Source organism: Rhinichthys klamathensis, unplaced genomic scaffold (genome assembly GCF_029890125.1).
Source record: "Rhinichthys klamathensis goyatoka isolate OS25496 unplaced genomic scaffold, OSU_Roscu_1.1 h1tg000099l_1, whole genome shotgun sequence".
NCBI classification, from domain to species: Eukaryota; Metazoa; Chordata; class Actinopteri; order Cypriniformes; family Leuciscidae; genus Rhinichthys; species Rhinichthys klamathensis.
In genome coordinates, this window is record NW_026606638.1 from 1,133,648 (window position 1) to 1,161,175 (window position 27,528).

General features: G+C 45.8%; 2 protein-coding genes across 2 annotated transcripts in view; one reads left to right on the forward strand and one right to left on the reverse strand.

The window, feature by feature from the left end:
* drd2b (dopamine receptor D2b) overlaps window positions 1-27,528 on the forward strand; it is a 136,203-nt gene that overhangs the window by 35,107 nt on the left and 73,568 nt on the right. The gene's annotated exons all lie outside the window — the stretch shown is intronic.
* On the reverse strand, window positions 11,994-14,530 carry LOC130086751 (E3 SUMO-protein ligase ZBED1-like). Its single transcript, XM_056252922.1, has 2 exons — window positions 13,484-14,530; window positions 11,994-13,177 (listed from the first exon to the last, which is right to left on the reverse strand). Exons 1-2 carry the CDS (start codon window positions 13,580-13,582, stop codon window positions 12,395-12,397), a joined length of 882 nt encoding a protein of 293 aa, XP_056108897.1. The 5' UTR covers window positions 13,583-14,530; the 3' UTR covers window positions 11,994-12,394.

The window sequence follows — 27,528 nt, forward strand, 5'->3', positions numbered from 1 at the left end:
AAATGCCAACTTGTATCGATGCACACTTATTTAAATCGATGCATCACATCGATAGCTTTTATGCCGATGCACCGATGCAAATCGGTGAATCTTACCATCCCTAATCTGTACAGAGCTTTCCCCTGAGAAGGGGGCCTTCACAGGGGAGAGACTAGTTGACACTTCAGGACTGCGTTGTCATTGTGTCCAGGCGCAGGTCCTTCATCAGATCTGGACACGGCGGACTGCGGTAAACCTCGGGATAAACAGAGAGACTAATATTAGCGTAGACGCCATTCTCCTTATGATGTAACGAGTACATCAGGATTTATGGGGAGTGTTCCTGATTCCGGCTGACCTAATCTATGCAGCCTAACATTGAATTATAGAAGTTTATAATATGTTATGTGTATGCTTGGTCAAATAGATGTGTTTTTAGTCTAGATTTGAACTGACAGAGTGTACATGCTTCCCTGACAATGTTAGGAAGACTGTTCCAGAGTTTTGGTGCTAAATAGGAAAAGGATCTACCGCCAAAAGGATATACCGCTTCTATTAAGAAGAATGAGAAGAGATCTTAAAGGGTTCTCTTACGAGAGTATCTCTCGTACTGCGTAATAGCTTTACGCTAGGGGAAAAACTCTTTTCCGCGAGATATTAAAGCCAAAAATTATCCTTTAATTTTTTATTAATGCAAAACGCTTTGCAGCAGCAAGCAAACATAGGCGAAACAGCTCGCGCGCCTATTGGTTGCTCTGCAGCAAATGCAGCAGCCTATCGAGAGAGACTCTGCGTGACGTAATGACCAATGGGGGCAATTCGCGCCCATATCGTCACGTCCCGCCAGAAGGGGCGTGGTCTCGCCCTATAAATATGCTCGTTAGGCTGATACAAGCTGATTTTTACCTCTTCAGCGAAGCACACGCATCGCTGGATCCGGAGTGAGAAGCCGCGCCGTCGAAGCAAGCCTTTCAGCGGGACGAGCTCTGGAGTCGCTGGCCTCGCCGCCTTCATCTGCCGTACCTGCTGCGCTTTCCGGCGTTATATATCCTTTCAATACTCTGTGTGTATTTCTCTGTTGAGAAGTGTTTGTTCGCTTACTTGACGCGACTTACACTTCTCTCACAAAAAGAGCAGCGTCTTTTTAAAGATGCCTTCCCGTGGCTCGTGCCGCGCCCCGCTCAGCGATGGAGATCGACACGTCATCTGTGTTTCCTGTCTGGGTGAGGATCACGCGGCTCTCGCGCTCGCTGACGGCGGATGCCCTCATTGCGAGCTTTTGCCCATGGTGACTCTGAGGACGCGCCTGGCATCATTCTCCGAGCCTTCACCACAGCCCGCCGTGACGCCGCGCCGTAAAAAGCGCCGCGCCCAGCGCGCTCCCGAGCTATCTCCAGCCCGCCAAAGCTCGCCGGTTCGCCCGCCTGCTTCGCCGGCTTCGCTCGAGTCGCTCACTGACGGACAACGGCCGCCGCCTGCCGCCGCGTCCATCCACGAGCCTGACGAACCCTCCGAGGCGTGTTCTCTTCTGGCGTCCGATAGTGAGGATTGGGCGAGCTCCGTGGATCTCCCCTCCGCTAGCGTTTCCCGCCAGACCACTGGTAAGAGAGCCGGCATTGAGACTGAGCTGATGCGTCTGCTCTCTCAGGCCGTTGAAAGCATCGGCCTCGATTGGGAGGCGCCCGCGCAGCCGCCGCGCAACAGAATGGACGGACGCTTTCTCGGAAGTGACGAGGCTCCGTCGAAATCGCGGCCCGCGCCCTTCCTCCCGGAACTTCACGACGAAGTTACGAAATCGTGGAACGCCCCCTTCTCCGCCAGGCTTCGTACCTCTGCTTCTGCTGCTTTCTCCTCTGTGGATGGCGCGAAGGAAAGAGGATACCTTTCTGTTCCTCCTGTGGAACCAGCTGTAGCGTCTCATCTCTGCCCGCCCTCCGCTGGACGGCGCGCGCACACGACGCTTCCATCTAAAGCCTGCCGGGTGACGTCATCCATGCACGGTCGCGCTTACACTGTCGCCGGGCAAGCAGTTTCAGCGCTGCACACTATGGCCATCCTGCAGATTTTCCAGGCCGACCTTCTCCTTAAACTGGACGAGGAAGGACCCGGAGCGATCTGCTTTGCGGACCTGAGAAGCGCTACAGACCTCGCTCTTCGCGCTACTAAAGCCGCTGCACAGGCCATAGGACGAAACATGGCCTCTCTCACCGTGGCTGAGAGACATTTGTGGTTGACGCTGTCCGAGATGACGGAAGCCGAGCGCTCTGTGTTCCTCGACGCGCCCATTTCTCAAGCGGGCCTTTTCGGATCTGCCGTCACAGACTTTGCGGATAGATTCATGGAGGTGCAAAAGACTTCGCAGGCCATGAAGCACTTCCTCCCGAAGCGCTCGAGCTCCACTGCAGGTCGCTCTAAACCGCCGCCTGCTCGCAGCTCTCAGCCGCAGCCTGCACCGCCCGCCGCCGCCGCTTCACAGCGCCGCCACGCCCGAGACCAAAGACCGCGCTCTCGCTCTGCTGGACGCCGCCCCCCTCAGCGCGGGCCCCGGCCGAGGATTGAGATCAAGCCCGAGGCCTCAAAATCTTCCTAGCCATTCTAGGAAAACGACGGTGTTCAGATCCCGCTGCGGCCGGTTTTTCACCAAAACTTCTCGCTCGGTCAGTTCCAAACATCGCGACTGTCCCAGTGTATTTCGCAGAGAGTCAGCCGGTGTCACAGCCCGTTTGCCTGCGCACAAAAGCCGTTTTTACGGCTACCCAGACAAATCCAATAAAGAGTGCATTTTCTGGTGTTCCGGCCACGGCCGAAGGTGTTATGAGTGTTGTAAGAATGCCCACCCAGTGCCCATTCCCACACACAAACACAGCCCGCCACGGTGCAGGGCTAGCACAAATAAAATCGACTCCGGTCGATTGTGCAAACAATGTAGTGCAAGTGCCCATGTCATCATGCCCGCTCACACTACATGCTGCGTGTCCCATGGTTTCTGTAAAAACGAAACCAACACACATTCAGTCGGCCATGAACGACAGTGTTTTCAGTGTATTAAACGTGCCCGCAGCCCCGCGCCCACATTTTCTCACAGACACGCCGATTCCCACGGGATCTCCCCCGCTCGCTTTTTCTGCACAATCTGCCATAAAAAAGCTGAGCGCGGCCAGGTCTCCCGCTGTGATCAGCGCGCCCCCCGCCTCGAACGCTGTAAACACGGTGTTGTGTTCCCAGTATGCCCAGGCTCTCGAGCTGCCGTTTTGTCGCGGCCAGAGCCCGGATTTCATTCTGCCTCTAGCTATTCACGCAGATGCGTGGTCAAAGCTTCCCGGGGTTTCAGAATGGGTGCTGAACACTATAAAGAGAGGCTATTCGCTACAATTCGCTCGACGCCCGCGCCGTTATACGGCGCGCGTCGAAACCACGGTGAAAAACGAAGTATCTCATCTACTTCGTGCCGAAATAGCGAAACTACTGAGCAAAGGGGCTATAGAACCTTTATCTCAGGCTCAGAGCGAAGGGGGCCTATACAGCAGATATTTTCTGGTACCGAAAAAGGATGGGGGTCTCAGACCCATTTTAGATCTGCGGCAGCTGAACAGAGTGCTTGTGAAGCGCCAGTTCAGAATGCTTACGACCAGGAAAATCCTCGCGCAGGTGCGCTTCGGGGACTGGTTTATGTCGATAGATCTGAAAGACGCCTATTTCCAAATACAAATAGCGTCCCATCACAGGCGATTTTTGAGATTCGCCTTCGAGGGCCAGGCATATCAATACACAGTCCTGCCGTTCGGCCTGTCCCTAGCGCCTCGTACATTTACGAAGTGCATGGACGCGGCGCTCGCGCCCCTGAGACTTCAGGGCATGCGAGTTCTGAACTACTTGGACGATTGGCTGATTCTAGCTCGATCACGATCGGAGCTCATAGAACACAGGGCCGCATTGCTCGAGCACCTCGAGAAGCTGGGCCTCACAGTCAATTGGGCGAAGAGCTCACTGTCTCCCAGTCAGAAAATTTCCTTTCTGGGAACCGTGTTGGACTCGCTGTCCATGACAGCACGCCTGTCACCAGAGCGCGTGCTAAATATTCAGCGCGGCGTGAAATCCTTCCGCCACGGCGCGATAGTCCCGCTCAAAAGGTTTCAGAAAATGCTGGGGCTGATGGCCTCAGCAGCCTCTGTACTCCAGTTGGGCCTGCTCCGCATGCGCCCACTGCAGATGTGGCTGAAGACGCGGGTTCCACCCAGGGCATGGACAGCGGGTCTGTTTCGCCTCAGGGTCGACCTTCAGTGCGTTTCAGCTCTGAAACCTTGGAGAGAAACCGACTGGTATCAGTCAGGTGTAAGTCTGGGGACCGCTTCGAGCGTGAAGGTGGTGTCTACGGACGCCTCCACCTCGGGGTGGGGAGCGCTGCTCGAGGGCAGACCGCTAGCTGGCCTGTGGTCAGAACGGGAAAAGCTCCTTCACATAAACTGCTTGGAGATGATAGCAGTCGACAAAGCGCTACGGCGTTTTTGTCCCCAGATAACAGGCCACCACGTCTTGGTCCGGTCGGACAACATGTCGGTGGTGGCATACATAAATCGCCATGGCGGCGTCAGGTCACGAAACCTTCACAGGTTGACGGAACGCCTCCTGGTTTGGGCTCAGCACAACCTGCTCTCACTGAGAGCGGCGCACGTGCCTGGTCACCTGAACGTGGGACCAGACAGACTGTCCAGGAACAACGTTCCAGCAGGGGAATGGTCGCTGCACCCGCAGACGGTCCAGCTGCTGTGGAAAACGTTCGGCAGAGCTCAGGTGGACCTATTCGCGTCCCAAGAAAACGCTCATTGCCCGGAGTTTTTCTCGAAAAGCAAGGACGCGCTGGCTCATGTTTGGCCCCGCTGCCCCCTGTATGCTTTTCCTCCTGTCTCGCTCCTGCCTCAGGTGTTGGAACGAATCAGGGAAAACGGATGCCCAGTGCTGCTTGTAGCCCCGCTCTGGACGAACCAGACGTGGTTCCCTGCCCTGATGCAGCTGACCAGCACTGCCCCATGGCCTGTACCATTGAGGAGAGACCTCCTCTCTCAGGCGGAGGGCTCAATCTGGCACCCTCGCCCGGAGTTATGGTCCCTGCACGCATGGGCCATCAACGGGTACCCGCTAGCCTCCCAGAGGGAGTGTTAAACACGATCGCGCAGGCTAGAGCTCCGTCTACCAGGCGGCTCTACTCCTCGAAATGGTCTGTTTTCTCTACATGGTGTCAGGCCCAGAGCCTTTCACCTGTGGAGTGCGGGGTTGTGGAAGTGCTTTCCTTCCTTCAAGAGCTACTGGATAAGGGCAGGACCCCATCCACGCTCAAAGTATATGTGGCGGCCATAGCAACGTTTGCAAAACCGGTGTCTGGCCAGTCGCTTGGGAAAAACGACTTAGTCGTGCGTTTCCTTAGGGGAGCTCGGAGGCTGAACCCTCCAAGGCCCCCTTCAGTCCCGACGTGGGACCTTTCCACGGTCTTGGAGGCCATGAAAGGCGCCCCGTTCGAGCCAATCCAGCTGGTGGACATGAAACACCTGTCGTTCAAGACAGTGTTTCTCATGGCTCTCGCTTCAGTGAAGCGCATAGGGGACCTACAGGCGCTTTCAGTAAGCGCGTCGTGTATGGAGTTTGGGCCTAATGACTCAAAGGTCATTCTCAAACCGAAACACGGGTATGTCCCGAAATCCCTCAACACGCCGTTCAGGGCCCAGGTCATTTCCCTGTCTGCCCTTCCGGTTCTCAGTGAGGAGGAGGATGCAAGTCTCCTCTGCCCCGTCAGGGCATTGAGAGCTTATGTGGCACGCTCGTCTGTTTTCAGACAGACGGAGCAGCTTTTTGTTTTGTTCGGCGGGCGTTCCAAGGGACTCGCCGCCTCAAAACAGAGCCTATCCAGATGGATAGTGGATGCCATCGCGCTCGCTTACTCTGCGAAGGGCTTACAGTGCCCCTTGGGTGTCAGGGCGCATTCCACGAGAGGCGTGGCCTCTTCGTGGGCATGGTCTAGCGGGGTTTCCCTGCAAGATATCTGTACGGCCGCGGGCTGGGCCTCGCCGTCTACATTTATAAAATACTATAACCTGGAGGTACCCGCCTTACAAGCTAAGCTTTTGGCGGTCTAAATTCAGTGCTATCTGCCCCGCTCTGCGGCCCAGATGCTGAGTTTACTGCAGCCCCATGAGTGTTGACTCACGTATGGCCGCCCAGATCAGGCTGAATGCTTTCACCCTGGCTGCGCGTTTGATGGTCATATAATAGCCCCGCTGGGTGCTTTTGTATAGGGAATGACGCTTCCAGCCTCTCTTCCTTTACTCTATGTGAGTTTATGGTGATTATGCACTACATGAGCCCTGGGCTTCGGCCCCTGGGACTTTGGTGTTGGATCCCTTTACGCACGGCGTGTTGCATTGTGTTCCCCTAGCGTAAAGCTATTACGCAGTACGAGAGATACTCTCGTAAGAGAACGTACTCGGTTACTAACGTAACCTCGGTTCTCTCTAGAGAGGGAACGAGTACTGCGTATCTTGCCGTGCGTGGAATACGCTCTGGTTCGCTTCAGCGATAAAAACCAGCTTGTATCAGCCTAACGAGCATATTTATAGGGCGAGACCACGCCCCTTCTGGCGGGACGTGACGATATGGGCGCGAATTGCCCCCATTGGTCATTACGTCACGCAGAGTCTCTCTCGATAGGCTGCTGCATTTGCTGCAGAGCAACCAATAGGCGCGCGAGCTGTTTCGCCTATGTTTGCTTGCTGCTGCAAAGCGTTTTGCATTAATAAAAAATTAAAGGATAATTTTTGGCTTCAATATCTCGCGGAAAAGAGTTTTTCCCCTAGCGTAAAGCTATTACGCAGTACTCGTTCCCTCTCTAGAGAGAACCGAGGTTACGTTAGTAACCGAGTACGTTTTCAATACCAAATTACAGTTTTTTACAATCACTTTGTTACTATTTTCAGAACCTTGATGTCATTTTTCACAACTCTAGACACAAAACTCACAACCAATGATCAAAAAGCACATTTTTCAAAACTCTAACCCTTTTCTCAATTGCTTGGATACAATACACATAAAACTTAGATCATTTGTTCATTCAACAAAGATCACCTGTTCAATATGACACAACTTAACATCAAAGTACTACTATTTCAAAAGGCAATTCACACATTACATTTCAAATGAGTGTCTATTCATTTCCTTACAATGATCTAACTATCAATTGATACAACTGCTCAAAATGATAAGTAACTGTTGCATTACTCTTAATGCATAGTTGTATGGAAACAGACACACAATCTTCCATGTTTACAGTAAATCATGAAAGTTTCAAGATAATGAGATGCATTGTCACCAATTAGCATGGCATGAACCAATTAGACTACAATATCCATGGATGTAGCCTAATATTTTATCATACTGTAATGCTTCATCAGACACTGTGTCTATGGTGCCAAATACTGTACCACCTTTTCAGACTATGTACAGTATTGACAGTACAGTACTAAATAGATGCAGGCCCTTGTAACTGCGTGTCCAATTCTGCCAATCACAGCAGAGCAGTGTCAGGCCTGGACTCGCCATGCCAAAGGTTTTTTCCAAGATGTCATTTTCCAACATCCATTGTGATGTAGATGAGAACCTGTGGCCAAATCCACAACACAGAGTTGATGACAGTGTAGAAGTACAGTAATCACTCCTGTTTAGTTTCTTACAGCAAGTTGAGGAACACTGCATTTGATGTTTTACAGTACTGTCTTTTCTTTTCTATTTCATAGCTAATTATTTTTGCTTTGATTCAAAAAACCATGTTGTGATTGTACTGTAGTGTTTTGCATCAATATATTACAAACTTTGTTCACAATGATTCCACTGTGTCTGTAATATTCTCTCTACTACTGCAGTACTTTTACAGAGATGTATTTACTGTACATGTAGTACCATAATGAAACCTGTATCACCTATTTTGCTCTACAATATTTAATGATTGTACGAACAATGACACAGTGAAACTATCGGTTGCTTGTGTGTGGGTGATCTATAGTTATGTTTCAATGGTATTTCACAGTTAATTTGTTTTTTGAACCAATGATTGTGCAAGTGCAAGATTTCTTTAAAGATGTGAATGCACAATGCAATGTTTTGAACATTAGACAGCCTGTGTTACAAGTGATTATCGTTTTGAGTTTTGTGTCTAGAGTTTTGAAAAATGACATTGTGCTATCTGCTTATGCTGATGATATCAGTGTTTTTAAATGGACAAGAAGATGTTAACAGTCTTACAAAAAGCATAGAGGTATATGAAAAGGCAACCACTGCAAAAGTAAATTGGAGTGAGAGTGAAGCATATACAGTAGGTCATAGGGGTTGAACCGACTAGTCGATTAGTCGACTAGTCGACCTTAATGAAATACCGCGACGCTTTAAGCTTGACGTCGACTAGTCGCGTTGATCATGTGACACTATGATTGCGCTAATTTTGATACTAACATGTTGCAGACGACAACAGATGAAGAGCCCAGAGGGTCACTGCAGCAAGAAAGCAGCATTGGAACATCAAGTGTGTGTAAATACTTTACTAACCTAACACTATATTGTTGAAAACGAAAGTAAAAGCATGACGCACGCTCACTGTTTTACCGGAAATGAGAGTTCAGTATATTTATTAAAATCATTAAAACATTTTTTTTCATTTATTTATTTAAACATATTAATGATGTAGCTAATTCACCCGCAATTAATTGGAATATTATTTTGTATTACTTGGATCTGCGCATCACTAAGGCGCAGATGTGAATTTATAGCTTTTTTTCCTTTTCTTTTTTCTTTTCATCCTAAATGATAATGTAATGATATAATGATCATGTGTTTCTGTGATCTGATAGCTATCCGATCGTGAAAAGACCAGGTGTAAATGCCCTCCGAAACGCACTCGAGACGGATTTAAATCAAACCGCTTCAGGAGGAGGTCTGGGCCGATTAACAGACGAAACTGGACAAGTGTAAATGCATCTGGTTGTTGAAACCACATATGTAAATTGGACTTCTCCCAACAATGCTAAAAATAAACGTGTGAGAGCGTATTATAGCGATGAAGCTATGGCAACAAGCATCGCCGCAGATGAGCAGCTCGAGCATCTATTCATCAAGCCAACGTGCAAACTATCGCATCAAAGTGAAAGTAAGTCGCAGACGCTTAACACACAATCATCTTCATTAAAAGTAAAGAAACAAAATGATCTTACCAGTGCTGTCTCTCTTATTGCGGTCTTTGATTTTGAAATTAGCTGATGATCAATAAAATGCAGCTCATTATTGTTGCTTTCGGTGACGTGAACTCCGTTAAATCTGCATAGCGCGTTGTTTGAAGATCGGATTTATATCTGTTTTGCGAAAACATATTTATGTGACCAGGTGTAGGCTAAATGGAATCGTTTTGATAAATCAGATCAGTAAAAACGCATGAAGTGACCAGGTGTAAACGACCCCATTATGAGCTGTCTGTTAGCATCTGTATAATTTTCTGTTAATTCCTTGCAAATTGTGGCATGTTGCAAAGCAGTCCCATCTCTTGTGTTTTTATGAATGACGTCATCGACTAGTCGACGTCGACTCGACTTTGATGTCATAACAGTCGACTTCAAAAAATCTGAAGTCGTTCAACCCCTAGTAGGTCAATGGATAAATCAAAGGCATCCAGAGTTACCAGGTGGATTAAAGTGGGGTAGAGAAAGTTTTAAAGCCCTGGATGTTTTTTTGGGTTCTTCTAAATTTCAGGAGAAAAACTGTGAGGGACTGCTGGAGAAGGTGGTTGCCCGATTATCTTGATGGCGATGGCTGTTACCACAACTATCTTATAAGGGGATAGTTTTGGTCATTAATAATTTGGCTGCTTTCATGTTGTGGCATAAGCTAATGGTGGTTGAACTGTCAGATGAATTGGTGGTTTCTATACAAAAGACACTAGTAGATTTCTTCTGGAATGGTAAACACTGGATTCATGCTGGACAACTTTATTTGCCTCGGTGTGAAGGAGGACAAGGCTTGATCGATATTAAGAGCAGAATTCAAGCTTTCAGACTGATTTCAGCACAAAAACTGTTGTGTAGAAAATAATTGACATGGATTAGTACAGCAGGTGCAATTCTGCAAAGACTACAGGGGTTGGAATATGATATACATCTTTTCTGGATACAAATTAAAGAGATGGACCTGATAGAGACTAATGGAGCATGGGATAAAACCTTCAAGATTAAAAGAGTTTTCGAGATCCCTAAAAACTGGGTGTTGGAGGAACCACTTTTTCACAATCCAGGGGTTCATGGTACACTGATGTCTTCTAGGAGCGTACAGGAGAATATGTTGAGAAGAAACTGCACGAAGTTGAAGGACTTGGTCAATCCAGATGGCTGGAAGTCTGTGGAGGATATAATGTACCTGACGGGACTGCGATCTCCACATCTTGCCATGCGGTTTTTAGAAGAAATTTGCTCCTTTCTGCCGGGTTCTTACAGAGAAGTTATACAAAGGTTAAGATCTGAATGAACAGACTGATTTTATTCCTCAAAAGAGAGGGAACGAGTATTGCGTAAGTTTAGCTTACGCTACGGGAAAGATTCATCTTCTCGAGATATTGAAGCCAAAAAATTATCCTTAATTTTGTATTCATTGTCAACGCAGTGTAGCAGCTAGCAGACCTAGAGCAGGCAGTCCTAGAGCAGGGCAGTCTTGCGTGCTCATTGGCTGCCCTGCGGGCATGTGCTGCAGCCTACCAGTGAGCCCCGCGTGACGTCACGCCCAATGAAGGGCGCCCGCGCCTTCATAGCGTCATAGCCCGCCAGAATGGGCGTGGCTTAGCGTATAAAAGAAGGGGCTGTAGGCTGAATTCCCTGGTTTTCGTCAACTGAAGCGAAGTCGCTCGTGGCGCGAGCACGGCCGGTTACGCAATACTCGTTCCCTCTCTAGAGAGAACCAAGGTTACGTTAGTAACCGAGTTGCGTAAGTTTAGCTTACGCTACGGGAACTTTTTGTCAACGCCGTGCGCGCCAAGCAACCACCCATGAGTCGCCGAGGTTTCTCGGGGAACCCAATAAGTGGAAAAATAAGGTGGCCAGCCACGCGGGCCATCACTCGTACATAAGCACACATAGGGAATACAGAGCAGAGCACTGGTCTGTATAAGCATATAGCACATCCCTACTAGTGCAGCTCAACCAGGAGAGCTGAGTCACGTGAGAGTGGTCTGAGCATGATATATCTGGGCAGAACGCACAACTCGCTTAGACTGAAAGAAGTTTAGCCTGCAGGGCGGGAACTTCTAGGTTATAGAACCTGACAAAGGTAGACGGGGAGCTCCAGCCCACCAAATGAAATAAACAGCTGCTCCGTGCGCCTGAAAGAGGCGGAGCGCGTAGTGTAAAATCTCAGCGCCCTGACCGGGCAAAGGAGATTCACGTCTGTCTCACTGTCTGACGCTGGCAGAGCCGACAGTGAAATGACTTGCGCTCTGAAAAAGGAGTGCCCATCACTTATGGAACATAGCCATGTCTAGGTTTGAGGATGACTTTAGAGTCATTCGGCCCGAACTCAAGACACGTCGCGCTGATTGACAGCGCGTGCAGGTCCCCCACATGTTTGACTGATTCTGCGAACGCCGCCACGGCCGCCACATAAACTTTGAGACAGTGGTGCACCGACAGATCTCTGTCGGTGCACCACTTGGAGAACATCGACCATTTAGACGCATAGAGCCTTCTCGTGGAAGGAGCTCTAGACTGCGTGATCGTGTTCATCACTCTTTCTGGCAGGGCAACGAGTACCCGTTGATCAACCATGCGTGCAGAGTAGGGCTGGGAATCGCTGGGTACTTCACGATACGATACGATACGCGATACATTGTTCACGATACCGATAATATCACGATATGGCGATACTGCGATAATCGATATATTATCAGTAATAACTCACAATATATCATGTTTTAAGAAATACAAATATTTTTTTTTTAATTAGGAAAATGAATCTCCATTTATTTTTTTTGGATGAAACACAATAACAAAAACAACTTGTGTCTTATCAGTTGCAACAAAACAGTCACAGACACTATTTTAGTGTAACATTGCTGCAATAAGTAGTAATACTATGTCTTCGACAAACGGTGACACCATTTGGGTGCAAAATAGCTGTAAGGCTGAGGACAGATACAGTGTAAACAATACTATATGATTGTCCTTCATAAACATGAACAGTGACACTATTAAGTGCAAGAAACATAAACCTTTGGGCTACTGCTTTCAAATAAAAAATAAATATATCAGGGATAAAGTAAATCTAAAATGTACCCAACTTAAAGTGCATCCAAAAATAAAAAAAAAATCAGAACAAAATAGAAAACAGCTTAATGTGATGTGTTTTATAGGTTCATATTTTTCTTGAGAAAGAGGAGTTGGTCAGCATGTTCAGGAGTGAGTGAACTTCTTTGGGCACTGATGATATCTCCTGCGGTTGAAAAGACCCTCTCAGCTGCTACACTGGTCCCAGGAATACACAAATGCATATGGGCCAGCTTGGAGAGGAGAGGGAACACATGTTGCTGAGATTTCCACCACAACAGTGGATCTTCAGTGATAGGCAGAGAAGGAGCATCTTGATATTGTTTTATCTCCTTCTCTGCAATTGAGGTTGCTGATGTAGAGACATAAGAGGTCTTCTTGAAGGTTTGACCAAGAAGATCAACAAGTGCAGACTTTCTTTTCTTTGCTGTGCAGGTCTCCTCTTCCTCTAAATCCCCCTGAACATCACCACAAGGCACTGGATCATCCTCCTTTAAAGCTGCAGCTTTTGACTGTAGTTTTGCATAAGTGTCTTGCACTTCTTCAGGTGACAGAAATAAAAGGGATTTAAATCTAGGGTCCAGGGCTGAGGACATGCGTAGGAGATCTTTTTCCACCTCTGATTGATATCTCTTTGAAAGGTCTTGATTGATGGCTCCCTTAATCTCTCGAACCAGAGGGGAATCTTCTTCAGTGCCGGTTGTGTCTCGCAGCAGTTGGGCATGAAGAGGAGCAACCACTGAAATGGTGGGATTCTTTTCCTCACACATGATATTTGTTGCCACAAGCATTGGTCTAAGTGCTTCCACCATCTCTTCAGCGCTTGAGATGTCATTCTCTGTCAGAGCACAGTCAGTCACATTCTTTCTCACCTTAATAAAAAAATTAAAAAAGGCAAAATACAATTTATTAATAAAATGTATATAACTATTGTTCTATATTTTAAAGCAAATAAAGCATGAACTGTATGATGTTCTTATCTAAAAATCTAATGTTTTTATTTGGAGTTTATATTATATATACCTTTTTAGTATGTATACAGTATTTATTCATTGTATCAAGTAAGTTTAAATCATATGTTTTAGTATTTATTTACATACTTATTCATTGTATATGATAAATTATTCACATTTATTACACATATAGATTACAACTTCTACATTGTACACTTTTCTTACCTCTGTTGATAAGAGGGCAGCACAGACAGCTGGCTGTTGCTCAAGAAACCTGGAGACCATCTCATAGGCACTATTCCAACGAACAGGCATGTCCGTGATGAGCTTGTGAAGGGGGAGGCCAAGGAGTTTCTGGTTTCTTTTCAGTGCTTCTGCTCCAGTTGTGCTTCTATGAAAGAATGTTGAGATCCTCCTAACTTTGACAAGTACCTTGGAAACAGCAGCTATTTTCAGCGCACGTTGGGATGCAAGATTTAAAACATGAGCAAAACATCTAACATGTTGGAATCAAGTTAAGTCCATTGCTACACGCATGTTTGATGCATTGTCGGTGACAACCACTGGCTTCTTAGCGTCAAGATTCCACTCCCCCACTGTGGCTTTCAGTACATCGGCAATGTGTGCCCCAGTGTGCGTTTCGTGCATTGCTCGGGTTTGCAGGACACATGACTTCATTTCCCAGTCTTCGTTTATAAAATGTACAGTGAACGTTATGTAGGACTCCGTGGCTCTCGATGTCCACCCGTCACACGTGAGCCCCACTCTTTCTGCCGACTCGAGTGCCGACTCAACTTTAGCCCTGGTCTGGTCATAAAGTGCAGGAATAATTTTTTCAGAAAAATATTTCCGAGAGGGAATATCAAAGCGTGGCTCTAAGATTTTCATCAAAAAGCAGAACCCCTCGTTCTCCACCTCGCTGTACGGACGGAGCCCTTTACACATGTAAACAGCGATCCCATTTGTGATTGACTTTGCCCTCGCAGAACAAGGTGGTAGCTTTGCCTGGAAAAAGGTGTTTACGCCGGGGTGTGTCGGCTTCGAGCCAGCACCAACCACGGCTTTCTCACAGAGCTCCGGGTGATGCCGCGTGAGGTGGCTGTGCATGTTTGTCGTGTTTCCCGTGTAGCGGACTTTTGCCAAGCAGTTCTTGCATATTGCGTAGTCCTTTTCTAGCTTTGCCCCGTCCGCACTGCTATAAAATCCAAAGTGAGTCCACACTTTGGATTTAAATGTTGCTGGAGCGTCCTTTAACTTCTTGCTCTCACTATTACTTTCCCTGCTTGACTCCGCCATTTTCAAGTGTGTTTACGTCTTCTTACGCCCACAACAGCCAAACTCGCAACGCGCGCCCCCTATCTACTTCTGGAGGGTCTCATCAAGGGATAATGAATAGAGCGTTTTATAACGGCTTTTAAGATCGATACTTGGCAAGAGCGCATCGAGAATCGATCGCGGGAGTAAATATTGTGATATATCGCCATATCGATATTTTGGCGCACCCCTAGTGCAGAGACCAGCACTCTGGATGGGGATGCCAGATCGAGCCGCGAGCCTGAGAGAGGAGATCTGCCCTCACCGGAATAGGCCACGGAGCTGCATGTGACAGCCGTGCTAGTTCCGGGAACCAATTCTGATTCTCCCAGTGCAGAGCTATGAGGAGCACCGAGTGGCGCGTTTCCCTGATTCTCTTGATCACCTGTGGTAACAGGGAGACCGGAGGGAAAGCATACAGTGGGAGGCTGGGCCAGACCTGGGCCAGCGCGTCCTCGTTCTTCGAAAAGAACATCGGGCAATGAGCGTTGTCTTTTGACGCAAATAGGTCGACTTCCGCTCTGCCGAATAGGCGCCACAGTTTCTGGACTGTTTGGGGGTGCAGGGACCATTCCCCTGGGGGAACGTTATCCCTGGACAGTTTGTCTGGGCCGTCGTTCAAATGGCCAGGCACATGCGCATCTGGGACCAAATAAGGATGCGTTCCGTCAGATTGCAGAGGTTTCTGGATCTGACACCGCCCTGACGGTTTACATAGGAAACCACAGACATGTTGTCCAAGCGGACGAGAACATGTTGGTCCTGTATGAACGGGAGGAAGCGCTTCTCTTTGCGAAAACACTTCTCTTGGTCTGACCACTGGCCAAAGGCCGGTCTGCCTTCGAACAGCGCGCCCCAACCCGAGTTGGACGCATCTGTCGAAATGACTTTCCGATAAGAGATGGTTCCCATCATCACTTCCTGCTGGTACCAGTCGGCTACTAACCAGGGCTGCAGAGCCACTATGCAGGTCTGAGTCACTCTGATTTTCTGGCCGCCAGAAACCCAGGCTCAGCGAGACGCGCGAGCATTCAACCAGCGTTGGAGTGGGCGCATGCGCAGTAAGCCCAGCTGAAGCACCGCTGCCGCTGAAGCCATACAGCCCAGCATCCTTTGAAACGTTTTCAAAGGGAGAATCCTTCAGATCTAGAGAAATAAACCAGTCCCTTGGGCGAACGTGCGCGAGGATTTTTCTGGTCGTGAGCATTTTGAATGTTTTTTTTGCAAGCGGCTTGTTCAATGTCTCAGATCTAGGATAGGTCTGAAAGCTCCGTCCTTCTTGGGTACGAGAAAATATCGGCTGTAAAAGCCTGACTCGCTCAGAGAAGGCGGTACTTTTTCTATAGCCCCTTTCCACAGCAGTTTTGCTATTTCTGCGTGAAGTAGGTGTGCTACTTCCGCATTCACTATCGTCGCGGTCCGGGCTCGAAAGCGCGGGGGACGGCGAATGAATTGAAGTGTATAGCCCTGCTTTATTGTGCTCAGAACCCATTCTGAAAATCCCTGGGATAGTTTCCCACGCAGCTATGTGAGCCGCTAGGGGGCGAATGGCCTACGGGTTCAGATAGCCGCCATTTGCGGGCTTGTGAAGCTGAGCCGGAGCCGAAAGCGCGGCGCGCACGCTCTCGGTTCTGGGCAATGGCTGCTCGCTGAAAGCCGAGACCGTCTGATTTATGTGAGGTGTCCCAATCATAAGGGGTGGGGAGCATTTTATTCTCACTTTTGAGGCGCGAGCAGTGCTTTGGGCGGAAAAGCTTTCTGTAAGCGTGAGCGCGGGCACGAGACTTACAAGTGTATTTGACGCCCCGATCATAATGGATGGGGAGCGTCTTATCAATGCCCTGCGTTTTGTGATAACATTTAAACGCACGGGCGGCGCCCGGGGGGAGGTGTGTGTTAGTAAGCGTGAACGCTCTCCGGCGGGCACGAGACTTACATTCATAACCTGTTTTATTGAGCGTGTAACAGAGCGGGCAGATAGTGGGCACAGACCTGTGGACACATTTATTATATTCAACACTCGAGCGGCTTTTCTGCAATTTATGGGAGTGTGCTCTGTTAGTGACACGAGATTTGATGTGCTTGTGTGTAGGGGTGAACACTGGGGCGTGGGCACTTTCACTACACTTAAAACACCAACGGCATGAGCCGGACCAGACATTATACTCTTTTTTAAATTTCTCTGGGTCGCCGTGAAAACGGCGTTTGTGTGCAGGCGAGAGGGTGAACAAACCGGCTCCTTGGCTGCTAAATGAACCACTGCAGTAGCCGGTTTGAAGGGGACTGACAGGGAAATAAACTTTGACGGCGGTCCAGCCGCAGCGTGACGCGCGTTTTTTTTTGGAGGCGATGTGTCTGTTAGTAAGCGTGAGCGCTCGTGAGCGGGCACGTAACTTACATTCTTAACCTGACATGTATGAGGCTGTTCTGGCCATGTGACAGAGCGGGCAGAAAAATAGGCGTGAGCACAGAGTTGTGGGCACGTTTCCTACATCTAGCACTCGAGCGGCATTTGCCAGCTTTAAGAGAGTGGGCTCTGCGGGAGACACGGGGGGTATCGCGTTGGCTGCCAAATACACCGCTGCAGTAGCCTTATGTAAGGGGACTGACAGGGCGAGACATTTCGACGGCGGCGCACAAGCCCGTCTGGGTCATGCAGAGAGCTCGAGAGGGCTCTGCATGACGCGCGAACAGGGACGCGAGGGCGGGTAGCTCTCTTGTAACGTAAAGAGAGCTAGCCGTGTGCTCGTTGGACGAGCAGAACTGTATAAAAATTTCTGCTTTTACCACAGACAGCAGAAGCGCTTCACAGAGCTCGCAGCTCCCGGACGCGAGGGCGAGCTCTGCATGTTCCAGGCCCAGGCAGAGAGCGCAGATCATGGCGGTCTCCGACGCTGAGCGGGGCCCTACACGAGCCGCAGGAAGTGCGAGGCATCTTTAAAAAGACACTCGCGCTCTTTTAGGAATAGGTTTTGCAAGGTAAAAAGGATACGTCGCCGGATAGCATAGCTCGCACGGATGGCTGAAGGTGGCGAAGACGGCCGGCTTCCTCAGCGCTGTCCTAAGCTGGCTGTTCGATGTTCGACGGCGGCGGTGGCTTCTCTCAGATCCAGCGATGCGAAGAGCTCGCTGAAGAGACGAAAATCAGGGAATTCAGCCTACAGCCCCTTCTTTTATACACTAAGCCACACCCATTCTGGCGGGCTATGACGCCATAAAGGCGCGGGCGCCCTTCATTGGGCGTGACGTCACGCGGGGCTCACGCAAGACTGCCTGCTCTAGGTCTGCTAGCTGCTGCACTGCGTTGACAATGAATACAAAATTAAGGATAATTTTTTGGCTTCAATATCTTTAGAAGATGAATCTTTCCCGTAGCGTAAGCTAAACTTACGCAATACGAGAGAACCTCTCGTAAGAGAACTGTTAATTCGTTCTACTTATAACAACAGCATGTTGGAAGACCATCATATAGTGAATTCTGATACTTCTGAGACATGGACAATTGATGAAATGTCTAAAAAGGTTTTCTATAACCTATGTGTCAAGACTGTTCACGAAGACACACTGAAGGAATAGCTGCCATTGAGGTGGACATTGAAGTTTGGGCCAGCATCAAGATCAGCATCAAGATCAAGACCTTGAGAGATCAGTGGAGGTCCCTGTATAAGTTTCCACTAGAGAAACCAACAGCAGATTTGCAGTGGAGACTTAATTACAGGGCAATAGCTACTAACATATATGGCTCACCTCAATCCAGCAGTAAGTGGGGAGTGTGGGTTCTGTAGCCAAGAAGAGACTGTGGAGCATTTATTTTTGGATTGCAAGCGATTGGAGGGCCTTTCTAGAGTTTTGACTTAATGGTTAAGAGGATTTGGTGAAACTTTTTCAGAATGCATTTTTTATAGGTGTAAAGTATAGAATGTCAACAAAGACAATATTTTGTCTCCTGAACTATGTTATGGGCATAGCAAAATTAGCAATTTGGAAGAAAAAAACAAATGTCTGGGTCTAACTAGAGTGCATCCAGAGAGAATGTTGTATTAATATTTAATACAGTATTTAAATGGTCAAGTAGTGAAATACCTTAACAGTTTTTTTTTATTCGCTTTCTTCTATTTTCACAAGTAAGGTGTACATTTTCAAAACTTAGTACAAAAATCCAAAATGATCACACTTGTAACACAGCTAGTCACTCTTTCAAAACCTGATCCCATGCTTTCATTACAGTTATACACATTTCAGTCCACATATTCATTGTTTCAAACACAAGAATATTGTAATATGTAATGAGACCATTTGTTTTAAAGGGATACTCCACCAGTTTTTTTTATTAAACTATGTTATTCCCTTAACTAAGACGAGTTGATACATACCTCTCTCGTCTCAGTGCGTGCACTATATCGCTCTGTATTGCCGCAAAACTATGTTAGCACTTAGCTTAGCCCATGCATTAAATATGGGCCAAGCAGAGAAGCGACCAAACACTTCCACGTTTTCCCTATGTAAACACAGTTACTCGAGTAGTGTAACTTGACCTGGGCTGGTGACACAAAATAAACCGTTGCGCTTTTCTAAGCGTTTAAAATTGATGACTATATTGTATGGCGGAATACCATAACAAGTGCTTTTGAGCACTTCGACTTGGCACAATAATATGCGGCAGTCCTGTGGGCGAAAATGCCTTGTTGATGCTAGAGGTCAGAGGAGAATGGGCCGACTGATTCAAGCTGATAGAAGAGCAACTTTGACTGAAATAACCACTCGTTACAACCGAGGTATGCAGCAAAGCATTTGTGAAGCCACAACACCCACAACCTTGAGGCGGATGGGCTACAACAGCAGAAGACCCCACCGGGTACCACTCATCTCCACTACAAATAGGAAAAAGAGGCTACAATTTGCAAGAGTTCACCAAAATTTGACAGTTGAAGACTGGAAAAATGTTGCCTGGTCTGATGAGTCTCGATTTCTGTTGAGACATTCAGATGGTAGAGTCAGAATTTGGCGTAAACAGAATGAGAACATGGATCCATCATGCCTTGTTACCACTGTGCAGGCTGGTGGTGGTGGTGGTGTAATGGTGTGGGGGATGTTTTCTTGGCACACTTTAGGCCCCTTAGTGCCAATTGGGCATCGTTTAAATGCCACGGCCTACCTGAGCATTGTTTCTGACCATGTCCATCCCTTTATGGCCACCATGTACCCATCCTCTCATGGCTACTTCCAGCAGGATAATGCACCATGTCACAAAGCTCGAATCATTTCAAATTGGTTTCTTGAACATGACAATGAGTTCACTGTACTAAAATGGCCCCCACAGTCACCAGATCTCAACCCAATAGAGCATCTTTGGGATGTGGTGGAACGGGAGCTTCGTGCCCTGGATGTGCATCCCACAAATCTCCATCAACTACAAGATGTTATCCTATCAATATGGGCCAACATTTCTAAAGAATGCTTTCAGCGCCTTGTTGAATCAATGCCACGTAGAATTAAGGCAGTTCTGAAGGCGAAAGGGGGTCAAACACAGTATTAGTATGGTGTTCCTAATAATCCTTTAGGTGAGTGTATATTGAATACATATTTTAACGCTTTATAAGTTGCAAAATTATAATGAAAATGTATTACAGAAATGAATAGATATGTTTAAGATGTTCAAGCAAAAACAGTAGCAAAATGATAATTTAAATGTTATTTTTCTTAATTGCATTTACACTCACAGTTAAGACACTTGCGATTGCATTTTCATTAAATGTCCCGCAATGAATGTAGCAAATTGAAAATGCATTCCGAGCCGATCACGTCCCTGCCCCGTCACGCCCTGTCAATCGCTGCATCAATGCGTGGCTCGGCAACAGGTAAACATAGGCTATGTTACGTATTTTGAAGTGTTGGAAGGAAACATGGCGGCGGCAGAGCTGATACGAGCGTTAAATTCACTGGCAGATGAAGTGGAGCGTGAACAGAGAAATGGTAGTATAGTATAGCCTAGTGTTTTCAAAGATTATTGCGCGTCTGCAGGTGATAGAACCACTTTGTTGCAACGTCATGGAGAATTTTCTGCCTTATCAGGCGTCGACACCCGTTTGGTGTCAACATTATGCTACGGTGTTGTTGTCTAATGCTGGACTGTGTTAATGACAGTTTCATTTTGTATAAAATATTCTCATTGTCTGATACACATATGCTTATCTTTATTTGTATTACTATTAACTATAATGACCCAATAATGTTGGAGATCCTATAGTTTTTCCTTACAAATGCTTAGGCCTAACTCTGAGATCACAGAATATGATGGGTCAAATTCATACCGAAAAATTTGACCACTCTTTATTTCACCATAACTGAATGTAATGTTCAATAAAGTGACGCATGTGATGTGTGACCATCTCCCCTTTCTATTTTATAAAGCATATTGATCAGATATTGATAAATATAGGGTCACGGAATCTGACGGGTCAAATTCATAGACCTAGCCTTTTTTAGTTGAATGTGGAGCAGGTCGGGGGCTGGTGACGTCATCTCATCGTAACATCGTCTATAATTCAGTGTCAAAGATTTTAAAAACCGAAGCAGCACAAACAAATTTTTTACCGGCACAAAACAGCACAAACGAAGCACAAACAAACAAAACTATTTTGCGTGAATTTGGAGCATGTGGGGGGCCGAGTGACCTCAGAATGACCAATAAAGCAGCACAAAATAAATGTTTACCGCTACAAATCAGCACAAACGAAGCACAAACAAACGAGACTATTTTGGGTGAATGTGGAGCAGGTCGGGGGTTGGTGACATCATCACCTGTAATTTAATGAAAAAAACGAAGCAGCACAAACAAAACTTTAACCGGCACAAACCAGCACAAACGAAAGAGAATATTTTATTTGGAGCATGTGGGGGGCTGGGTGACCTCAGAATGATCTATAAATATTCTTTTAATATCTAAAAAACCAAAGCAGCACAAACAAAAAGATTTAAACGAAGTAAAAACAATTGAGCCTATTTTGCCGACGTTTTGCATTGGGTGGGGGCTTGATTGGCTCGGAATACATTTTCAATTTGCACATTTAATTTTGCTACATTCATTGCGGGACATTTAATGAAAATGCAATTGCAAGTGTCTTAACTGTGAGTGTAAATGCAATTAAGAAAAATAACATTTTAAATGATCCTTTTGCAACTTATAAAGCGTTAAAATATGTATTCAACTTACATATTAAAACTAGTGTATGAAATGGCCAATGTAAATTATATAATTGAATTTTCATTTTCATTTTGCACTAAACGTTGCACAAATGTAATGGAAAATGTAAATTTAAATACAGAAATGCATTGCCATTTTACATATTGCATTGTCATTTTGCATATTACAAATTGAATATTGCTACCCATATACTTCCATAGTATTATATTATTTGTAAAAAAAAAATGTAATTGTTCAATCCTAAATGCTCTGGGTTTGCAATTTTTTTCCCACCCAAATTATACATTATACATGATTATGAATGTTTGGGTCTCTGAAGGGTTAATAGGAAATAGATTGGGAATTGAATCAGCTTATTATGAACTGGTGAGAACTTTGAAAACTTTTAGCGAAAACTGGTGTTTAGGAAAAGTTTTGATTTACTGATGAAGGGCATCTTGTTTTAAATTAGTAAAAACTTTATTTTTTAAAAGTTGTTTTATAGGGCTAGGTGTTAGGGTTGGAATGAGAGTCTAACTGTGAAAGGTCTAACTCTACTCTGCATATCACTTCTTTCTTTTGCTTCCCTATCCGGTCTTCTTCCCCATCGCTCCTCTCTTCTCCTCTCATTCTCTCTCTTTCCTTCCTTTCACTTGCACCCCAACTAACTAATGAGATGAGATCAGACAGAGCAGGGGCGTCAGTGGGGCAAAGCCAGAGCTCCAGTGGCCTGGAGCACTAGCATATTCCAACACACTGCTCAGAGAGAGAGAGAGATGAGCAATTCTACGATTAGAGACTCTCTGATGTGACCCCAGACACAGAACACACTCACAGATCTTAGAGGAGGTGCATTATCAAGTTTGGATGCAGGATGCCTGCCATGAAGTCCCAGATGAGTTGTTTTCTGAGCCAACACACAGCAAGACATGAGCACTCAAATATACTCTGTGCTGCTCGATATTGTAGCTTTCTAATATAATCAAGATTGTACAGCATCACTGCATGATCATAGATTACAGAAACTGTGGATATTGTGTTTAATTACAGTATAAAAGATATACAGAGTGATTCTGTATGTCTAGGAAACTTTTTTTCTGTGTAGTAATAATTGTTTTATGATAAAGTGCTCTCTTTTGTCATATGCTCTTGGGAGTCACATACTTTTTCCTTGTTTGAAAATTCTTTGGTCTGTGTTGAGACAAAGCACTTTTAGTGCCGTTTCCATGGCAACCAAGAAACCACACCCAAGATGCATTCTAGCAGCCAGTATTTTTTTTTTTGTGACAAGATGCACACCAAGCCGTGTAAGGAGTTCACTGGAATTTATATATATATTTATATATATATACACACACATTTTAATCTATATATTTTAGAATATCAACAATCAGCACCGTATTTTTAAGACTGTTCTTGTGCGTAAATTCATATAGGGAACCCTGGAGGATGACATAATAAGGGAACCAGTGATGAATAAAACATCAAATAAAGTAAAACGACGGATTAAAAATAGTGAAGTAGTCCTCAGACCATTACAGTAGCATTTTGGAAAAATATGTGTCTTGCTGATTTTATCATCTTGCACATATGCTCTGTGTTTTTAAGACAGCATGTTAAGAAGACTGCCTTCTTTTTCATTCATCAGTGCTCCGTGTTTTTAAGACAGCATGTTAAGAAGACTGCCTTCTTTTTCATTCATCAGTGCTCCGGCTCTCCATTTGAATTAGCTAATAGTGTGTGGTGTCTTGCATTTTTAAAGGCAAAAACGGGTTCTGTGTGAATGGTCCCTAGCACTAGTAAATGATTCCGCAAGACTTGTTGAGGAAAGGTGTGCTATTACCTTTCTGACTTAACAGATTGTATGCAGCTTAGACCACCCGAGCAACATCCTTGCACCACTCACATTCTCTTCAGCAAATGTAAAAAGCTAGTTTCTTTTACTCTGCTGGAACTAGTCACCAGGACATAACAAACTGGCATGTTTACATGATACATTGAGTGATACTCTTGAGTGCCATTACTGCAAAAAGACCCTGGGAAGATGTCAGCTGTTTACCCTCAATATTAAGTGGGATATCCCCCTCACAATATGGCAGATGAGATAAGATACAAATGTGGGGCAACATTTTGCAGATCTAAATGCACTTTTGTGGTTATCTAAGATCAACATTCCTTCTCTGCGTTGACCTTAACAGTTCTGAGAGGAATTTGAAAACTGCTCTCACTGCAAAATACACTTCTTCATATACTTCTGGCACGCTTTAGGACCCAAGAATAGCAAAGGTCACTGCATCATTATACAAATATGCCCTTTAAACAGCAAGTACAGCACTTAACAAATTGTGCTTTGAGCTTGGTTTACCATTTAAACAAATATTTGTAATACATTTTTTTCATACTATTTATACAATTACTATATATTCTTGCACATGAACTTTCTAGGTGAGGTCTCTCTCTATATTCTCATGTGTAAACAGCACTGGAAACACAAAACAAGTATGCTAGTATGTACGTGCCCAAAGCTGAATACCTTATTCGGAAAGGCACAGATAATGAGATTTTTTCCCCCTTTTATTTAACATTTAGTTTTGTTGTTTTTTACATACATTTTACAATTATAATAAAATAATATATAGATATTAGGAGTTATACAAGGCATATTTCTTTAATGAAAATTATGAAGGGAACAGAGATAAATTTAAAGGCCTCATATATGCTATTTTAAAAGTTCATTATTTTGATTATTGGGTGTAGTAAAATAGGTTTACATGCTTTAAAAAAAAAAAAAAAAAAAATTATTTTTCACATACTGCAACTGTAGATTATTGCAGCTCCTCTATTCCTGTCACGTTATGTCAGTTGTGTTTGTTAGTTTTGTTTTCATGGACTCCTTCCTTCCTTTGTTTTCATTAATCACATGTATTCCTTTGTTTGAGTTTTACCGCCACTCATCTGTTTCCATGGACACTAATCCTGAGTGGTGGACGGAGGGGGGTGACTCTGGGACGCCAGAGTCACTGTCGAGCCCTCTTGAGGTGTCGTGGGCTAGTCGACGAAACACTGAGGACGGAAGGTGCCCACTTGAAGACCCTAGAGATGTCCCCTACTCGGTTCAATCCAGATGGTTGTCGTGCTGGTCCTGTAGTTGCAGCCGTCGCGTGCGCTAACGCGCCAAGTACACTGCTGCCGTTAACGCCGGACAGAAGGGGAGTCACACTACCTTATGGAAAGAAGCGTAAATGGATGGAGAAGCATAGTTTACTGTAAAGCTACGTCTTAGTTTTGCTTATCTTGGCGAAAGCCAAGTACAAATCAGCATGAAGTTTTAACATCTACTCTCGTGTAATGGAAATCATGAAGATCTGGATACATCCAGTGACTGCGGTGAATAGTGCTGCTGGCAACCAGGGAAAGACCTTGTGACAGCCTGGAGAGACAGCTGACAGGAGGAAAGAGACCCCAATGGGGCTGGTAAGGGTTAGCTACCCTTGTCGGCAGTATCCAGCTCCGTGTTTACAGGATGCTGGAGACACCCGCCCAAGGCTTCTGAGAAATTAAAGAGAAAAATACCCCTAGAGTCTGCGAGAGCGGGGGCGGAAGATGACTCAATGTTGGACAACATGGTTAACGACTTAGGAATGGAAACGGATATGAGTATGGAGAGTAAGACTAGTTCAAGATCTGCAGTAAGTAAAGTCATTGAACTCCAAGTTTGTGTCTGTGGCTGGAGCAAGGTGACAACGGTCAGGGGTTTGAAGGTTCATCAAGGGAAAATGAAATGCTTGAGGGAGAAGGGACAAGGGCCTCGCATTGATCAGTACTTCTTACGAAGTCAGTCAAGTCAGTCGAATGAAATCCAGCGACAGGAAGCAAACCACAGCTCGCAGGATATCAGCACCCCTGTCATTGACGAAAGGAGGGCTTGCACAGTTAGTGATGAACATATTCATACTTGTGAACCCGGTCAGGCTAACCAGCATAAGAGAGAAAAGAACCTCAACGGGCATAGGCCTGGAGTTAGATGGCCAAGAGCTTGTGAGAAAACTGCATGGGACACGGTAAACACAGATCTATGCTTTGCATTGGAAAGATTAACTGGTACAGTTGAAAAGAAGCTGGATAAATTTGGGGACATCATTTACGCATATGGAAGTGAGAGGTTTGGTGTGGAAAAAAGGAAGGAAAAAGTACAAACTACTCCTGGAATGTCTAGACGGCAGCAGAAAATTGAAGGGTTAGTTAGAGAAAGGAGACAGCTGAGGAAGCAATGGAAAAGAGCAGAACAAAGTCAGAAGGAGGGACTCAATCTCTTAAAAAGGGCCATAAAAGATAAGCTGGCAACATTACGCAGAGCTGAGCGCCTACGGAAACGCTACAAAAAGAAGGAACGTGCGAGGGCTAATTTCCATAAAGACCCATTCAAATTCGTAAAGAAGTTATTCACCAGTGAGAAGAATGGCACTTTAAAAACATCTAGGATTGAGCTAGAGAGATATTTGGAGGACACGCATACAGAGATGCAAAAAGGCATGAGCCTATGTCAATTCCATCAGACATACCACCTATCAACCCACCAGAATAACAAATGGAGGTCTGTGCACCTAAGTGGAAAGAGGTAGAGCAGGCTGTGAGAAAGGCAAGGGCTTCATCATCTCCAGGGCCTAATGGAGTTCCGTACAGAGTGTACAAGAGTGCTTCAGGAGTTCTGCAAATTCTGTGGAAATTGATAAAAGTGGCATGGGAAAAACAGGTTGTACCTACAGCATGGCGCAGAGCAGGTGGAGTCTTTATACCTAAAGAAAAAGATGCTACAAGCATCAGTCAGTTTCGTCCTATTTCACTATTAAACGTTGAGGGTAAGATTTTCTTCAGCATTATTGCCCAGAGATTGTCCACCTACCTGTTAAAGAATGGCTTCATTGACACCTCAGTTCAAAAAGCGGGTATTCCAGGGTTCTCAGGATGCTTAGAACACATCAATGTTATCTGGCAACGAATTCAGTCAGCTAAAAAGGAGAGGAAGGAGCTCCATGTGACATTCCTGGATTTGGCTAATGCATATGGTTCAGTGCCACATGAGCTTCTTTGGGCAGCATTTGATTTTTTCAGAGTACCAATGTCAATAACAAATTTAGTGAAAGCCTATTTTGGAGATTTGCAATTCAGTTTCTCAACTCCAAAATTCAGCACTGCATGGCAATGCCTAGAGGTTGGAATAATGGCAAGTTGCACCATTCCTCCACTGGCTTTTACCATGGCGATGGAAGTAATCATGAGGGCATCAAGATGGGTAGTAGGAGGAGAGCGCTTGGCTTCTGGGATGCGACTACCACCAATCAGAGCATACATGGATGACATGACAACCATGACTACAACAGTAGCCTGCACTAATCGGTTATTGGGGAAGTTAACAGATAATATTGAATGGGCACGAATGAAATTTAAGCCCTCTAAATCAAGGAGCATCTCGATAGTTAAAGGAAAGGTAGTAGATAAAACATTCTTCATTAATGGTGAGGCAATACCAACAGTTTCTGAGAAGCCAGTGAAGAGTCTTGGGAGATGGTACGATGGGGATCTAAAGGACACAGTTCGGGTGGGAGAAGTTAGACGACAAGCAGTGGAAGGGTTGAAGAGCATAAACAGCTGTGCTCTACCTGGTAAACTAAAACTCTGGTGCTTTCAGTTTGGTCTACTGCCGAGGTTGCTGTGGCCACTGACCGTGTACGAGGTTTCTTTGACAACAGTGGATAAGCTGGAA